The sequence below is a fragment of the Globicephala melas genome, chromosome 17 (genome assembly GCF_963455315.2).
Source record: "Globicephala melas chromosome 17, mGloMel1.2, whole genome shotgun sequence".
Lineage (NCBI taxonomy): Eukaryota > Metazoa > Chordata > Mammalia > Artiodactyla > Delphinidae > Globicephala > Globicephala melas.
Window position 1 is genome coordinate 20121295 of NC_083330.1, and position 13089 is coordinate 20134383.

Consider the following 13089-nt stretch of genomic DNA (forward strand, 5'->3'; position numbering starts at 1 on the left):
ATTGATAACATCAAAATGGTATTTGGAATGGTGTTCATTACGTATTGCAGTGGAAAAAAAAAAAAAAAGTGAATACGATTTGTCCCCTAGGATGATAGGACTGGTTGCAGTAAATATTAATTTCTGTTCTGGTGCCTATTGAGGTGACTGAAGTGTGGGGAAGAATTGTGATTGGTGCTTAATCAGAGCCAGCCAGATACCTGCTGAGAGCTTTTGCACAAGGAAGATTTGTAGTAAGCTGATTTACCGGCAAAATGAAAACCAGAGAAGAGTTTGGTTCGTGCTGCCTGTGACTGTAATATTTCTCATTTTAAGGCTCCTTTATTGTTGGTCTCCCTCCCACGTGCATCCCCCCTTCTAGTCACTGCCTGATAAAGTAAAAGGTAAATTTAAAAAATTACAAGTTATTTGTGTTGTCCTTTTATTCCTGCTATCATCTATGAAAGCCGTTTAGATTTCTATTAAAGGGGGTGTTAAAGCATTTACGTATGTTCTCTCCGTTTTCAGAAAACAGGAATGAAAAAAAAATACGGCTTACTGATATGAATTTTAGATTTGTGATGAATGCTCATAGTGATTTCAAAAACACTTTGGATGTCTAGGCATGCCTGTGATAGCTATCTACATTATTTTGCTACATTTATACAAAGTCTGTCTGTGATAGATAGGTATGCTGGTTTTAAGTTTTTCCCCTCACCTTTTTAGATAGTATGAGTTTACAGCAGCTGTAAATTAGTGATGGGCTATTAGTGAGCTGTGTCATTATTTAATAAAAATGGCTCCTCTCACCTTATTTTTTATCCAGGTCCCTGACAGGCTGGATGAAATGAGATCCCCATGTAGCAATTGCCATGGAAACCTGTGACTCCCCTCCTATCTCAAGGCAGGAAAATGGGCAGAGCACATCAAAGCTATGTGGAACGGCACAACTTGATAATGAGGTGCCAGAGAAAGTTACAGGGATGGAGCCTGACAGGGAAAACAGCTCCACAGATGACAACCTGAAAACCGATGAGCGCAAAAGTGAAGTCTTGCTGGGTTTCAGCGTCGAGAATGCAGCTGCCACTCAGGTTACCTCAGCCAAGGAGATACCGTGCAACGAATGTGCTACTTCTTTTCCCAGTTTACAGAAATACATGGAACACCACTGCCCGAATGCCCGCCTTCCGGCCCTGAAGGATGACAACGAGAGCGAGATCAGCGAGTTAGAGGACAGTGACGTGGAAAATCTAACCGGGGAGATCGTTTACCAGCCTGATGGGTCAGCTTATATAATTGAGGACTCCAAAGAAAGTGGGCAGAATGCACAGACTGGGGCAAATAGCAAACTCTTTTCAACAGCGATGTTTCTGGACTCCCTGGCGTCGGCTGGAGAGAAGAGTGATCATTCTGCTTCTGCACCTCTGTCGTTCTACCCACAGATCATCAACACTTTTCATATCGCTTCATCCCTCGGGAAACCATATACGGCCGATCAGGCTTTCCCAAATACCTCAGCACTAGCAGGAGTTGGTCCTGTGTTGCACAGTTTCCGTGTCTATGATCTCCGACACAAGAGAGAGAAAGACTATCTAACCAGTGATGGCTCAGCCAAAAACTCCTGTGTGTCCAAAGATGTCCCCAACAATGTGGACTTGTCCAAATTCGATGGTTGTGTTAGCGATGGGAAAAGGAAACCTGTTTTAATGTGTTTCTTGTGCAAGTTGTCTTTCGGTTATATCAGGTCATTCGTAACCCATGCTGTGCATGATCATCGGATGACCCTTAACGAGGAGGAACAGAAGCTCCTCGGTAACAAATGCGTCTCCGCCATAATACAGGGGATCGGCAAAGACAAAGAACCTCTTATAAGCTTTCTGGAACCAAAAAAATCCACTTCTGTTTATCCCCATTTTTCTACTACAAACCTCATAGGACCCGACCCAACCTTCCGCGGTTTATGGAGCGCTTTTCATGTTGAAAATGGTGACTCTTTGCCGGCTGACTTTGCCTTCTTGAAGGGGAGCGCGAACACCCCCAGCTCAGCAGAGCAGCCGCTGGGGATCACCCAAATGCCAAAGGCTGAAGTCACTCTGGGGGGGCTGTCTAGTTTAGTAGTGAACACCCCGATTACCTCCGTCTCCCTCAGCCACTCATCGTCTGAGTCTAGCAAGACGTCAGAGAGCAAAGACCAAGAGAACAACAACTGTGAAAGGCCAAAAGAGAGCAACACTTTGCACCCTAACGGGGGGTGCCCGGTCAAGAGCGAGCCCACCGAGGCGGGAGATGAGGACGAAGAGGATGCGTACTCCAATGAACTTGACGACGAGGAAGCATTAGGTGAACTCACCGATAGTATTGGTAACAAAGATTTCCCTCTCTTAAACCAAAGCATTTCTCCTTTATCATCCAGTGTGCTAAAATTCATTGAAAAGGGCCCCTCGTCCTCCTCGGCCACTGTTTCTGACGACCCAGAAAAGAAAAAGCAGGCCTCCGCCGTCAGGGCCGGGGGCGGTGTCGCCACCGGCTACGGCGTCAGTGGCAAGGACTTGGCGGAAGCGAGTGCCAGCCAAGACGGTGCCACGGCTGCTCACGCAAGTGAGACGGCCCGGGGGGACGAAGACGGCGCGGCCGCTCTGCACCAGCACGGCTTCACCCCGAGCGCCCCCAGCACCCCGGGGCCCGGCGGGGACGGCTCACCGGGCAGTGGCATCGAGTGTCCCAAGTGCGATACGGTTTTGGGGTCCTCGAGGTCTCTTGGGGGTCATATGACTATGATGCACTCAAGGAACTCATGCAAAACCCTCAAATGTCCCAAATGTAACTGGCACTACAAGTATCAGCAGACCCTGGAGGCCCACATGAAGGAGAAACACCCCGAGCCGGGCGGCTCCTGTGTTTATTGTAAGACTGGACAGCCTCACCCCAGGCTCGCCCGGGGCGAGAGTTACACGTGTGGCTATAAACCCTTCCGCTGTGAGGTTTGTAACTACTCTACCACTACCAAAGGCAACCTCAGTATTCATATGCAGTCGGACAAGCACCTGAACAATGTGCAGAATCTCCAAAATGGCAATGGCGACCAGGTGTTCGGCCACTCGGCCCCGGCCTCCAACCCTAGCCTCGGTGGCTGCGGGACCCCCTCTCCGTCCAAACCCAAGCAGAAACCCACCTGGCGCTGCGAGGTGTGCGATTACGAAACCAACGTGGCCCGGAACCTGCGGATTCACATGACCAGTGAAAAGCACATGCACAACATGATGCTTCTGCAGCAGAACATGAAGCAGATCCAGCATAACCTGCACCTGGGCCTCGCCCCGGCCGAGGCAGAGCTGTATCAGTACTACCTAGCCCAGAATATAGGCCTGACCGGGATGAAGCTGGAAAACCCCGGCGACCCGCAGCTGATGATCAATCCATTCCAGCTGGACCCTGCGACAGCGGCCGCCCTGGCACCTGGACTTGGTCAGTATTTACTGTTTTTCCGCACTGCTGTTAGTTTCTCATCACATTTTGATTTGGCGTAATGCACCCAGATAAAGTGGTGAGTGCCAACAAATGGGGGACAGTTTACTAGAAGGGACTTTCTCTTTAAGCTGGATAATCCACCCATTTGTGCTTCACTTCAAACCTGAATTAACTTCAGAGAGGCAGGAGTTAAGGGAGCAAGGACAGCAGAAGAGGAGTTGGCAAACTTTGTTTTCCCGTAACAGGTTGATGAACAAATACTAATTGTCATTAATTGCCTGTCATCGTTAGCGATACCTTACTAGGTTTATAGCTTCGATTTCGGCAATTATGCACTCAAATATCAAACCCGAGCTTCCAAAGGGGATGCCATTATTTTTCGTGAAAATTTTTTGAAAAATATTTTAAGGTCTGTGATTGAACATAATTAAACGAACAGTAATACCGTTACCTTACCCCAGATATTTGGCGGTAGATTGCAAGGCACGCATACAGTATTAGCCAAATCTCATCACGCTTTTAGACGAATTGCGAAATAACAATTAGTGCTCATGTAAGTTTATCTAGGTGCTTAAATTGCAAGCACGTGACTGTATTGTTATGGTATTGATCAACTTTCCTGCGCTCGAAAATACAAATTTCAGAATGACATCATGCCCAGTAGGAGTAATTAAAGCTATCTGATGAGGGAATTTAGAAGTTGAAAGGGATGATTGTAATTGATCCTGATTCAATCCTATTATAGCTTTTTATAGTTTAAGCTCTAGAGAAAGCACATTCCTTGTCAAGACTTTATTTTACAGATTCCTTTGTGTGCGCTGTGTTTTCCAGTCTCTATTTTTCCTCTTAATTTTTTTTTTCCTGTAGTAAATAATGAGCTGCCGCCTGAAATCCGGCTTGCCAGTGGTCAGCTAATGGGTGATGACCTGTCCCTCCTTACTGCAGGAGAGCTGTCACCTTATATCAGTGACCCAGCGCTGAAGCTATTCCAGTGTGCTGTTTGCAACAAATTCACCTCTGACAGCCTGGAGGCCCTAAGCGTGCATGTGAGCAGTGAGCGCTCCCTCCCAGAAGAGGAATGGAGGGCTGTAATTGGAGATATCTACCAGTGCAAGCTCTGTAACTACAACACTCAGCTCAAAGCCAACTTCCAGCTCCACTGCAAGACTGATAAACATATGCAGAAATATCAACTGGTGGCTCACATTAAAGAAGGGGGCAAAAGCAATGAGTGGAGGCTGAAGTGCATTGCCATTGGCAACCCTGTTCACCTAAAATGTAACGCCTGTGACTACTACACCAACAGCGTGGATAAATTACGCTTGCATACCACCAATCACAGGCACGAGGCAGCTCTGAAGCTCTACAAGGTAAGCAGTGTCATCCATTTCTGTTGGTGCAGAGTAGAGGAGGGAATTAACTGTTTTGGAGCTTGGACCACAAATCTGCAAGTTAAGGAAAAAAGAGAGGAAAAAAAAATATAGAAGGGCAAGAGCCACAGTTTCTGCTTCACATTGCTAAATGCAGAGCCTGTTGAAGTAGATGGAATCGGAAAATATATTTAAAGGATTTGCCATATGCCCCTTTTACACGAATCTCCGTGGGATTGATCACTCTACTGGTTGCCCTGAAATAAAATCACTTTTCTGAGTGTTTCTGTATATAAAATAATACTCTTAAACCTCTTTTATTGATTGATCAAAAACAACATAGCAACCCTCTTAGCTAAGTATTAATGGCTTCAGAGAGCAGAGGACAAAAGTAGCGCTGCCTTGTGAGTGCATCATCTTTTGTTTGGTGACAAACAAGGATGATCCAAACACAATGTGTGGTTTTTGGGGTTTTTTTTCCCTGCAAGCTCCTGTTGGTATTGAGTAAAAACACACGCGCTCCCTTAGCATCAGTTGTCAGTCTCCTACTTAACTCTGTTGTTATTTTGCATGACTTTTCCCAGCTAGTAAAGTTTTTAACCCTCTCAGTGGGTGTGGCTCAGGTAAAAATGTTCATTGAATGGCAACTAGACTTTTAATATTACAGGGGAAAAATATATATATATACGGATGTAATGAACACACGCAAGCGGTGGACATCATTTGTTACATACCTTGTCTTGACTTTTTCTGAACCCTAATTACTGGTTAATTTATTTTCTGCAGTTTGTGTACTGGATTGGCTGGATTGTCTTGGTTCATGTACAAATGTAACAGATTCATTTCTATGATGAATAACTTGGTAACTTCTGAAAACTTCTTTTGTCCAGAGGATACTAAAATTCAGAAAATAGGGGCTTCCCTGGTGGCGCAGTGGTTGAGAGTCCGCCTGCTGATGCAGGGGACATGGGTTCGTGCCCCGGTCAGGGAAGATCCCACATGCCGCGGAGCGGCTGGGCCCGTGAGCCATGGCCGCCGAGCCTGCGCGTCCGGAGCCTGTGCTCCTCAACGGGAGAGGCCACAGCAGTGAGAGGCCCGTGTACCACAAAAAAAAAAAAAAAAAAAAAAAATCAGAAAATATTGCAAACCATTAGTCATCGTAACAAGCTCTAAATATGATTACAAAATCCATTTTGCAAGTGTTATCTATTGATTTATACTAGAAATCAGTGATAACTATACTATCAGGAGGCAACCAGTGACTATACTACCTATGGCTCTTCTAATGCTCTTTCGAACTATAAACAGACCACAAAAAGAGCAGATTGTGGCTATCTCGAGCAGGGGCAAGAATTATTTATTTGGGTTGGCCTGCCACTATTTGTTTGAACTGTTTCTTGAAGTTCAAATCCTGGATTGATGTACTGAGCGTGAAAACCTAAAGTCGTGGTGTGAGAATTTGTAACGTTGTTCCTGTAATATCGGCTCTCTGTGGATCAATAATGAAAGCATTAGATTTGGGTTATACAGTTTGAGGGGAGTACAGGCCCTGACGTAAGATGGAAAGCTTCTAAGTTGATGGTATTGCAAATGTAATATAATGGATTAATTGTATTATAATTCATAGCTTTTACAGCAACAGTTGACAGCCATTCAGTTGTCAACTTTTCTTCTGCTGATACCTGAACTATTAAAACTTTTAGAACACCTAGGAGAAAAAAAATAAACATTAAGTTTGTATAAATAATAGATCTCGACCCTGGGAGCTGTGTAGAATATTCATGACTGTGTTTGTATTCACACAGCCCCTCTAACACTTTAAATTAACATGTTGTGAATAGAAGATATAAATGTACAAAATTTTCTGTTTTATTAATATCATGTGGGAAGCTAAAGAAAGGTAGAGTGTTCCTGTTTATTTTCTCAGGAAAGGTTATTTAATCTAATTGACGATTATTTACACATGTGTATGTGTGTATTAAGTTTATCCATTCATTCCATGAGTATGGATTGACTACCCTCACTGTCTGTAGAGCAGTTTGCTAGGTGTCAGGGTTACCCTTGAAGTTCCTTTTCAGAGAGAGTTGGATGTTGTCTTTGAAAGTGTAGCAACCAGATGAGATTGAACTTGCTTATAGAGAGGGCCTTAAAGCAGAGAGAGCTTTAGATCCCAGAACCAAAGGCTATATGTACTCTTACCTTAAAAATGTTATGTCATATATAAATTGACTTTTCCCCCATCTTCTTTATTTGCTTATCTCTTAAATACCCAAGTGTCCTTGTGGTGTGGTGTCTAAAAATGGTCAACAAACAAATAAAAACACACTTTGAACAAACTTACCTTGAATTAAAGGAAGATGGAAGAGATAAACATTGGAGCCATTGAAACTTGGTATTGGGCAATTGAATTATATTATTTTGCATTAGCCTTCAAGGAGCATTCATTCTTTCTAGAAGTCACTAGAAAAGTTCCTCCGGAGTAGCAATGTGTTGAGGATGCTGTTTCTAAACTGATTTACAGGAACTGAGTGAGTCAGATCCAGAGGATTTTCAAGTGCAGTAATGAGGATATTAGCAAGCTTGGTCGGCTTGTGTCGGCAAAATAAAATTGCTCCATAAGTAACATTAATTGCTTTTAAATGAGACCCTAACAAATTGGCCTAGGCCTGGAAAAAAAAATGATGGTTTGTAATATGGCGAAAATATTAAAATTAGACTTAAAATGGTGTCTGAGCTAATGACTAGATAATAATCGCCTATATAAAATTCATTTTCATTAGGAGTTTAATTTACATCATTTTGCATTGTGAATTATTCAGACTTCAAGGGAAAGTGACAAGTAGCAGTTAAAAGACAAATACAGAGCTGGGAGTAAACAGCTCTTCTCCTCATTGACAGCATATTGATTCATAACACTCCAAATGTGGGGATCTGTCGGGGCAATTTGAATAAGCCACTTACCACTTGCATGGTCAGCCTGAAGCAGTATTACCTCAAAGATGTGTGTGTCCTTATTCCAGTTTAAGGAGGTTAAAGGTTAAAGGTTAAGGGGTAGCTTAAAAGCATCATCTGCCTAGCTGCTTAACTTTAACCTGATCAATTTAATGAAAATCTGTTTTACAGATGTTGTTTTAATGTATTTGGCAGGATTTAGGCAGCTTTAACATTAGACGTATGCTAGTAAAAATTATTTCTTTATTTGACCAGAACAACACCTTTCCTTTCATGTTTAAGGTAGAAGGCTTGTGGGTTACGGTATTTTGGCAAAGAACCCAGGGGCAGAATGTGTTGATGATTTTTCCATATGGACTCAGAAAAAGAATACCTTTATGTCTATTGCTAACGATGACTGCAAAAACAAACAAAGCTGTGTTCATTTTCTGGCAGTATTCTTTACCTTAGGATTTTTTTTTTTAAAGGAATTTTGTTATTGTTAAGAAAAGCTTACTCCTTTCTTCAGGCAAACTTCTCTGAAGCAGTAAGCACTATTAAATTTTGATACTCTTTTCCTCTGGAAATTTTAAAGATGAAGCAAAATTGGGCTAGGAAATTCAAACGATAAAATGAAACTGCAGGGCTTCCCTGGTGGCGCAGTGGTTGAGAGTCCGCCTGCCGATGCTGGGGCGCGTGTTCGTGCCCCGGTCTGGGAGGATACCACATGCCGCGGGGCGGCTGGGCGCGTGAGCCATGGCCGCTGAGCCTGCGCGTCCGGAGCCTGTGCTCCGCAACGGGAGAGTCCACAGCAGTGAGAGGCCCGCGTACCGCAAAAGAGTTTTAAAAAAAAAAAAAAAAAGGAACTGCAGATTGACCTTAATCTTCTCTTTTAACGTCTGAAAGTGTGTTTAAAGTGAGGTTAATAAGTATTGAATGCATAGATGGCTACAATCAGTGTTGCAAGGTAAAGTGTGTGTGTGTGTGTGTATGTGTGCGTGCATCTGTATATAATGCCAACACAGTGTTCTCAGCTAAGCACTTTATTAGATTTGATTATGTTTTCCCAATTTCAAGCCTCTGCATCCTTTACAAATTTCTGTCGATTGATATTCACATAATGAATCCTCAATAAATATTTGTAAGATGAATAATGGACTAATGCATGAACTGAGACATATTAAAGAAACTCCTTTACTTCCAACCCTCATTAAAAAAAGAATGCACTGCAATTTGGTCTACCCCTTAAATGATCTCAATCCTTTTCTAAAGTGTCCAGTAAAAAGATTCAATGAAAACCACTTAGCACTACATGTTCCAACTGAGAAAGAACAAATAAGACTCTGGTAATATTTCAGATTTACAGTTTACCTTATTCTTGCCTTAGAATGACCGAGACTTTTCTGGCCAGCTGATTGGTTGATCACCATCCTGTGCAGGGCATGCAATAAGCTTGCCACACCTGTGCTTTAGCTGCTTCGATGATATTATATTGTATTTTTAAGTGAGGTGTTCACAGCTTCGCTGGTTCAAAGTCAAAAGTTTAATTATACTAGTTTTTTTTTTCTTCCTGCATCTGCTAGTTGTGAAGGAGAATCATCTGTCTGAATTCCATAATGCTGTTTTCATATTTGGATTTCAAATTGTCTGAGGGCAGTGAATGAATCTCTTGTCTCCATGGTGAGCAAAGGACGACATGTGGGATTTAGTCCTAGGTAACTTTTAGTGTAACATTCCCCCAAGGAATATTTTTGGAGTTTTCTCGTTATCCATGTTATGGATGAAAGAATCCGGGTTAAGAACTAAAATCAAGGTGCCGGGGAGGGTCACAGGAGAGAATGCAAAAACCACGCTGGGCAAAGTATGTGGCAAGGAAATAAAAAATGGAATAATTAGCTTCACCTGCCTTTTCAGCTTTTTCTTTTTTTTTTAACTGGTAGGAAATAATAACCCAATCAGTTTGGAATTAATAAAGAATTACAAGCATTTTCATTTCAATAGGCCTGAGCCCAACTTTGCAATTTAAAATCAAATATACCCGATATGTACCATCTCAATTATTGAACTGTCATTGTCCCAGTGCGATGGTAAAAGAGGTTAGGAGATTGCGTGGTACCCATATGCATAAAAGTCATTGTGCAAAAGGAAATTGGAATATGTGTGTGTATCTAAAAAAACAAAACAGTTTTTTCTTAATCTTATTCTAGTCATTTGTTTAGATGAAGAAAGCTGTTTTCAGAGATAAACCAAAGTTCTTTTTTTCTGTTGCTAAACATTAACGTGAAGATGGAAAATTTTGCACTTTTTGTGTTAGTTTCAGATTTCTGTTCCTTTCAAGGTTGAAATGCAGTGTGAAATTTAATTTCAGTTGCAGGATTTATTTTTTAAAAAAGTAATGACAACTCAAATTATTCTGTTGTATTCTCATATAAAAAGACAAGGCAGAGGTTGAGAAAACCAGTTTCTGTAGTAGAAAAATACATGCTTGCCTAATACTTATAACTAATAAATATACAGATCAAATAGAGGTCAGCTGGTTAGCTAATAGCAACTAATAAATCACTAGTGTTTTCAGATCACAATGTAATTGGCCAGCCCTACTACTATGTCTACTTCTGTTTTTAAGCTTGACATTTACTGAAGCACAGCCATGTGTTGGAACACGGCTACTCCAGCACAAATATGGGCATTCTCACTGCATTCACATGGCGAGAAATATATACTACATTAGGAGCTGAGAACCCTGTTCGTATTCCACTAGGAAGAAATGACCAAAAATATCTGTCTATCCAGATACATAATAGATAGATAGATACACATATATAGAGATATATATTGATACATACCAATCCCTAGAAGGATTACTTTAGACCAGGTATTAACAACTTATTACATCCATGTCAGGATAGATAAAATGATTTTTAATGTGTGAAATTGTTAACAAACCCAGACGAAATTTAAAGAAAGCAAAGCGTGTCATTGGAATCCTCTTATTTTATTTCTGACACGTCTTTCCTTAACTAGTGCTACCATCTCCCCACACATCAGGCACACGCCGTCATTCTCTTCTCTCTTTTGCTGAAATCCTTACTGTTTTCTCATCTAGAACTTCTCTTCATGGAAGTACTCCGTGTTGTGAGATTACCCATCTAATTCCCCAAAGGAAATGAGCATTCCTTTCATTAAGGAGGAAAGAAGCCTTTTTCATAAAAGCAGAGTAGTGCATCCAAAGGTGTAAATGACTTTCAGATCTTTCCCAAGGTGCATTTGGTTTTAAAGGAACCGCTTGACCGGGAGGAATTTCTAATGTGTGAGGGGGGACGGTGGTTACATCAGGGATGGGGTTGTGATAGGGCGGTGCCCCACCCTAAGAGCTTCCTGCATTTCCCTTCTTCCGGATACACACACGCACACACACACACACACACACACACACCCCACACACACATCACACCCAACCCTCCACTTCAGAGAAGCAGTAAAAACTCTGGCACTACCATTCATTTCACTCCAGGACCATGTCAACTCAGACTTCGGGATTTATGTTACTGTTTTTGTATAACTTGTGCTCATTCTGTCTCATGTGAAGTGTAGGTATGATTTAACCCAAATTAATAAATCCCTATGTGTCCCCCAACCTGAGGTCATTTAGGGAATGCAGACAAAGTTGTTATATCTCATAATGAACGTGCTCCCCCTGTCTGTTTCTTTGGCTTCCACGTAACCATCCCTGTCAGTGGAGCTCGTTTAAAATCGCTGAAATGTTCAGATGGGTCCTAGGACGCCACGCGGTAAGGTAAGGCGGCCAGAGTCATATGTTAAGCAGGCCTTGCGCTGCCGAAAGGGTCTTGGCCCGGCGGGGGGTGGGTGGGTGGAGCTGGCATGTGCATAATGACCACGGTTCTGCTTCCAGAACATCTGGCCGGCCTGCGATCTACTAGAAATGCTTTTCCAAGTTCGCTTGGAGTCTGAGCCTCTGCTTAGGCTGAGTTCAATTAGACGTGGAGATTTGTTCATTATTCAGATAATTCAAGCCTTCAAAGGCACTTCTTCCCCCCAAATTATCAGTGTATTGCGGGAGAGCTTATGATGATATGATTATTCAAAAGAGGAACAACGATGGAGGCTCAGCCCCCAAGAACCCGTTAGGAAGATTCTGTAACCGAGGAGGAGTATGGTGATTGACATTCTGTTTGCAGAATGCCCAAATGACATCCCAAGTTCTACTTCTAATAAATACAGAAACGTTCATTAAGCACTTCCTCTGGGCCAGGTTTTTAAATGTCTCTGTTTATGGAGGTTGTGTCCCATTAATGAGGAAGGATACAAACCATCTTCTCTAAGGTGATGCTTCCTAACTCACTCTGTTCTTCCAATGTGGCAGGGACATTAATCAAATTAAGGGTTGAATCCATATACTAGCCCTTGAAAACTTCCATGCTTTTTTTCAACAATGGTTGGTCAAAAGGCTGAGTGTGACTCCTTTCTTGGGTCATCAGTAGATGTAGAACAATGTCACTTGTATATCTTGGCTGACTCATTGCTCTCTTGCAGTGTACAACTTTGTTAGTCAGTTTCAGACAAAGGTTATGGTGGGAATTACAGAGCAGGATAGAGCTTTTCTATTTCTTGGAACATTTATGTTGTTCTTTAAACATGAGGATGGTGCCACTGATGCATTGCCTAGAAAATGAAGAAGAGAACCACTTACTAAAGAACGCAAAATGGGGCTTCCCTGGTGGCGCAGTGGTTGAGAGTCCGCCTGCTGATGCAGGGGACGTGGGTTCGTGTCCCAGTCCGGAAGGATCCCACATGCCGCGGAGCGGCTGGGCCTGTGAGCCATGGCCGCTGAGCCTGCGCGTCTGGAGCCTGTGCTCCACAACGGGAGAGGCCACAGCAGTGACAAGCCCGTGTACCACAAAAAAAAAAAAGAATGCAAAATGTGTCACATTATAACTTCAGTCAATTCCCTTGTAGAACCAGGATGCTACTTTAGTCTGAGTCTTGGAAGATCTTTCTAACTTCAGTCTGCAGTACTGTCGAGAATTCTGCTTAAAGGTAAATTATTGTAATGACAGTTCTGTATTATCACAAATAACACTTACATGTGGCGACATTTCATTTCACTCGGTTTTATAATATTTTATTAACACTCTAGGTTTCCTAAAGGGAAAGTACTTCTGCAGCTTTCACTATAATACGTACATATATTAAATATGTATATGTAAATATAAATGTGTATTGAGACCATATTCTCAATATTTTATTGATACAGATTTTCCTAAATACTTCCTTTCATTGGAAATATTAGGAAGCATAGAATATACACTTCTCTCTCCTT

General features: G+C 42.2%; 1 protein-coding gene across 1 annotated transcript in view; it reads left to right on the forward strand.

Moving 5' to 3' along the window:
• Window positions 1–13089, forward strand: part of ZFHX4 (zinc finger homeobox 4) — a 181049-nt gene that overhangs the window by 21851 nt on the left and 146109 nt on the right. Inside the window, 2 exon segments of the mRNA XM_060287425.1 lie at window positions 806–3444; window positions 4315–4817. Of these exon segments, the coding sequence (XP_060143408.1) occupies window positions 852–3444; window positions 4315–4817 (3096 nt within the window). The 5' untranslated portion in view covers window positions 806–851.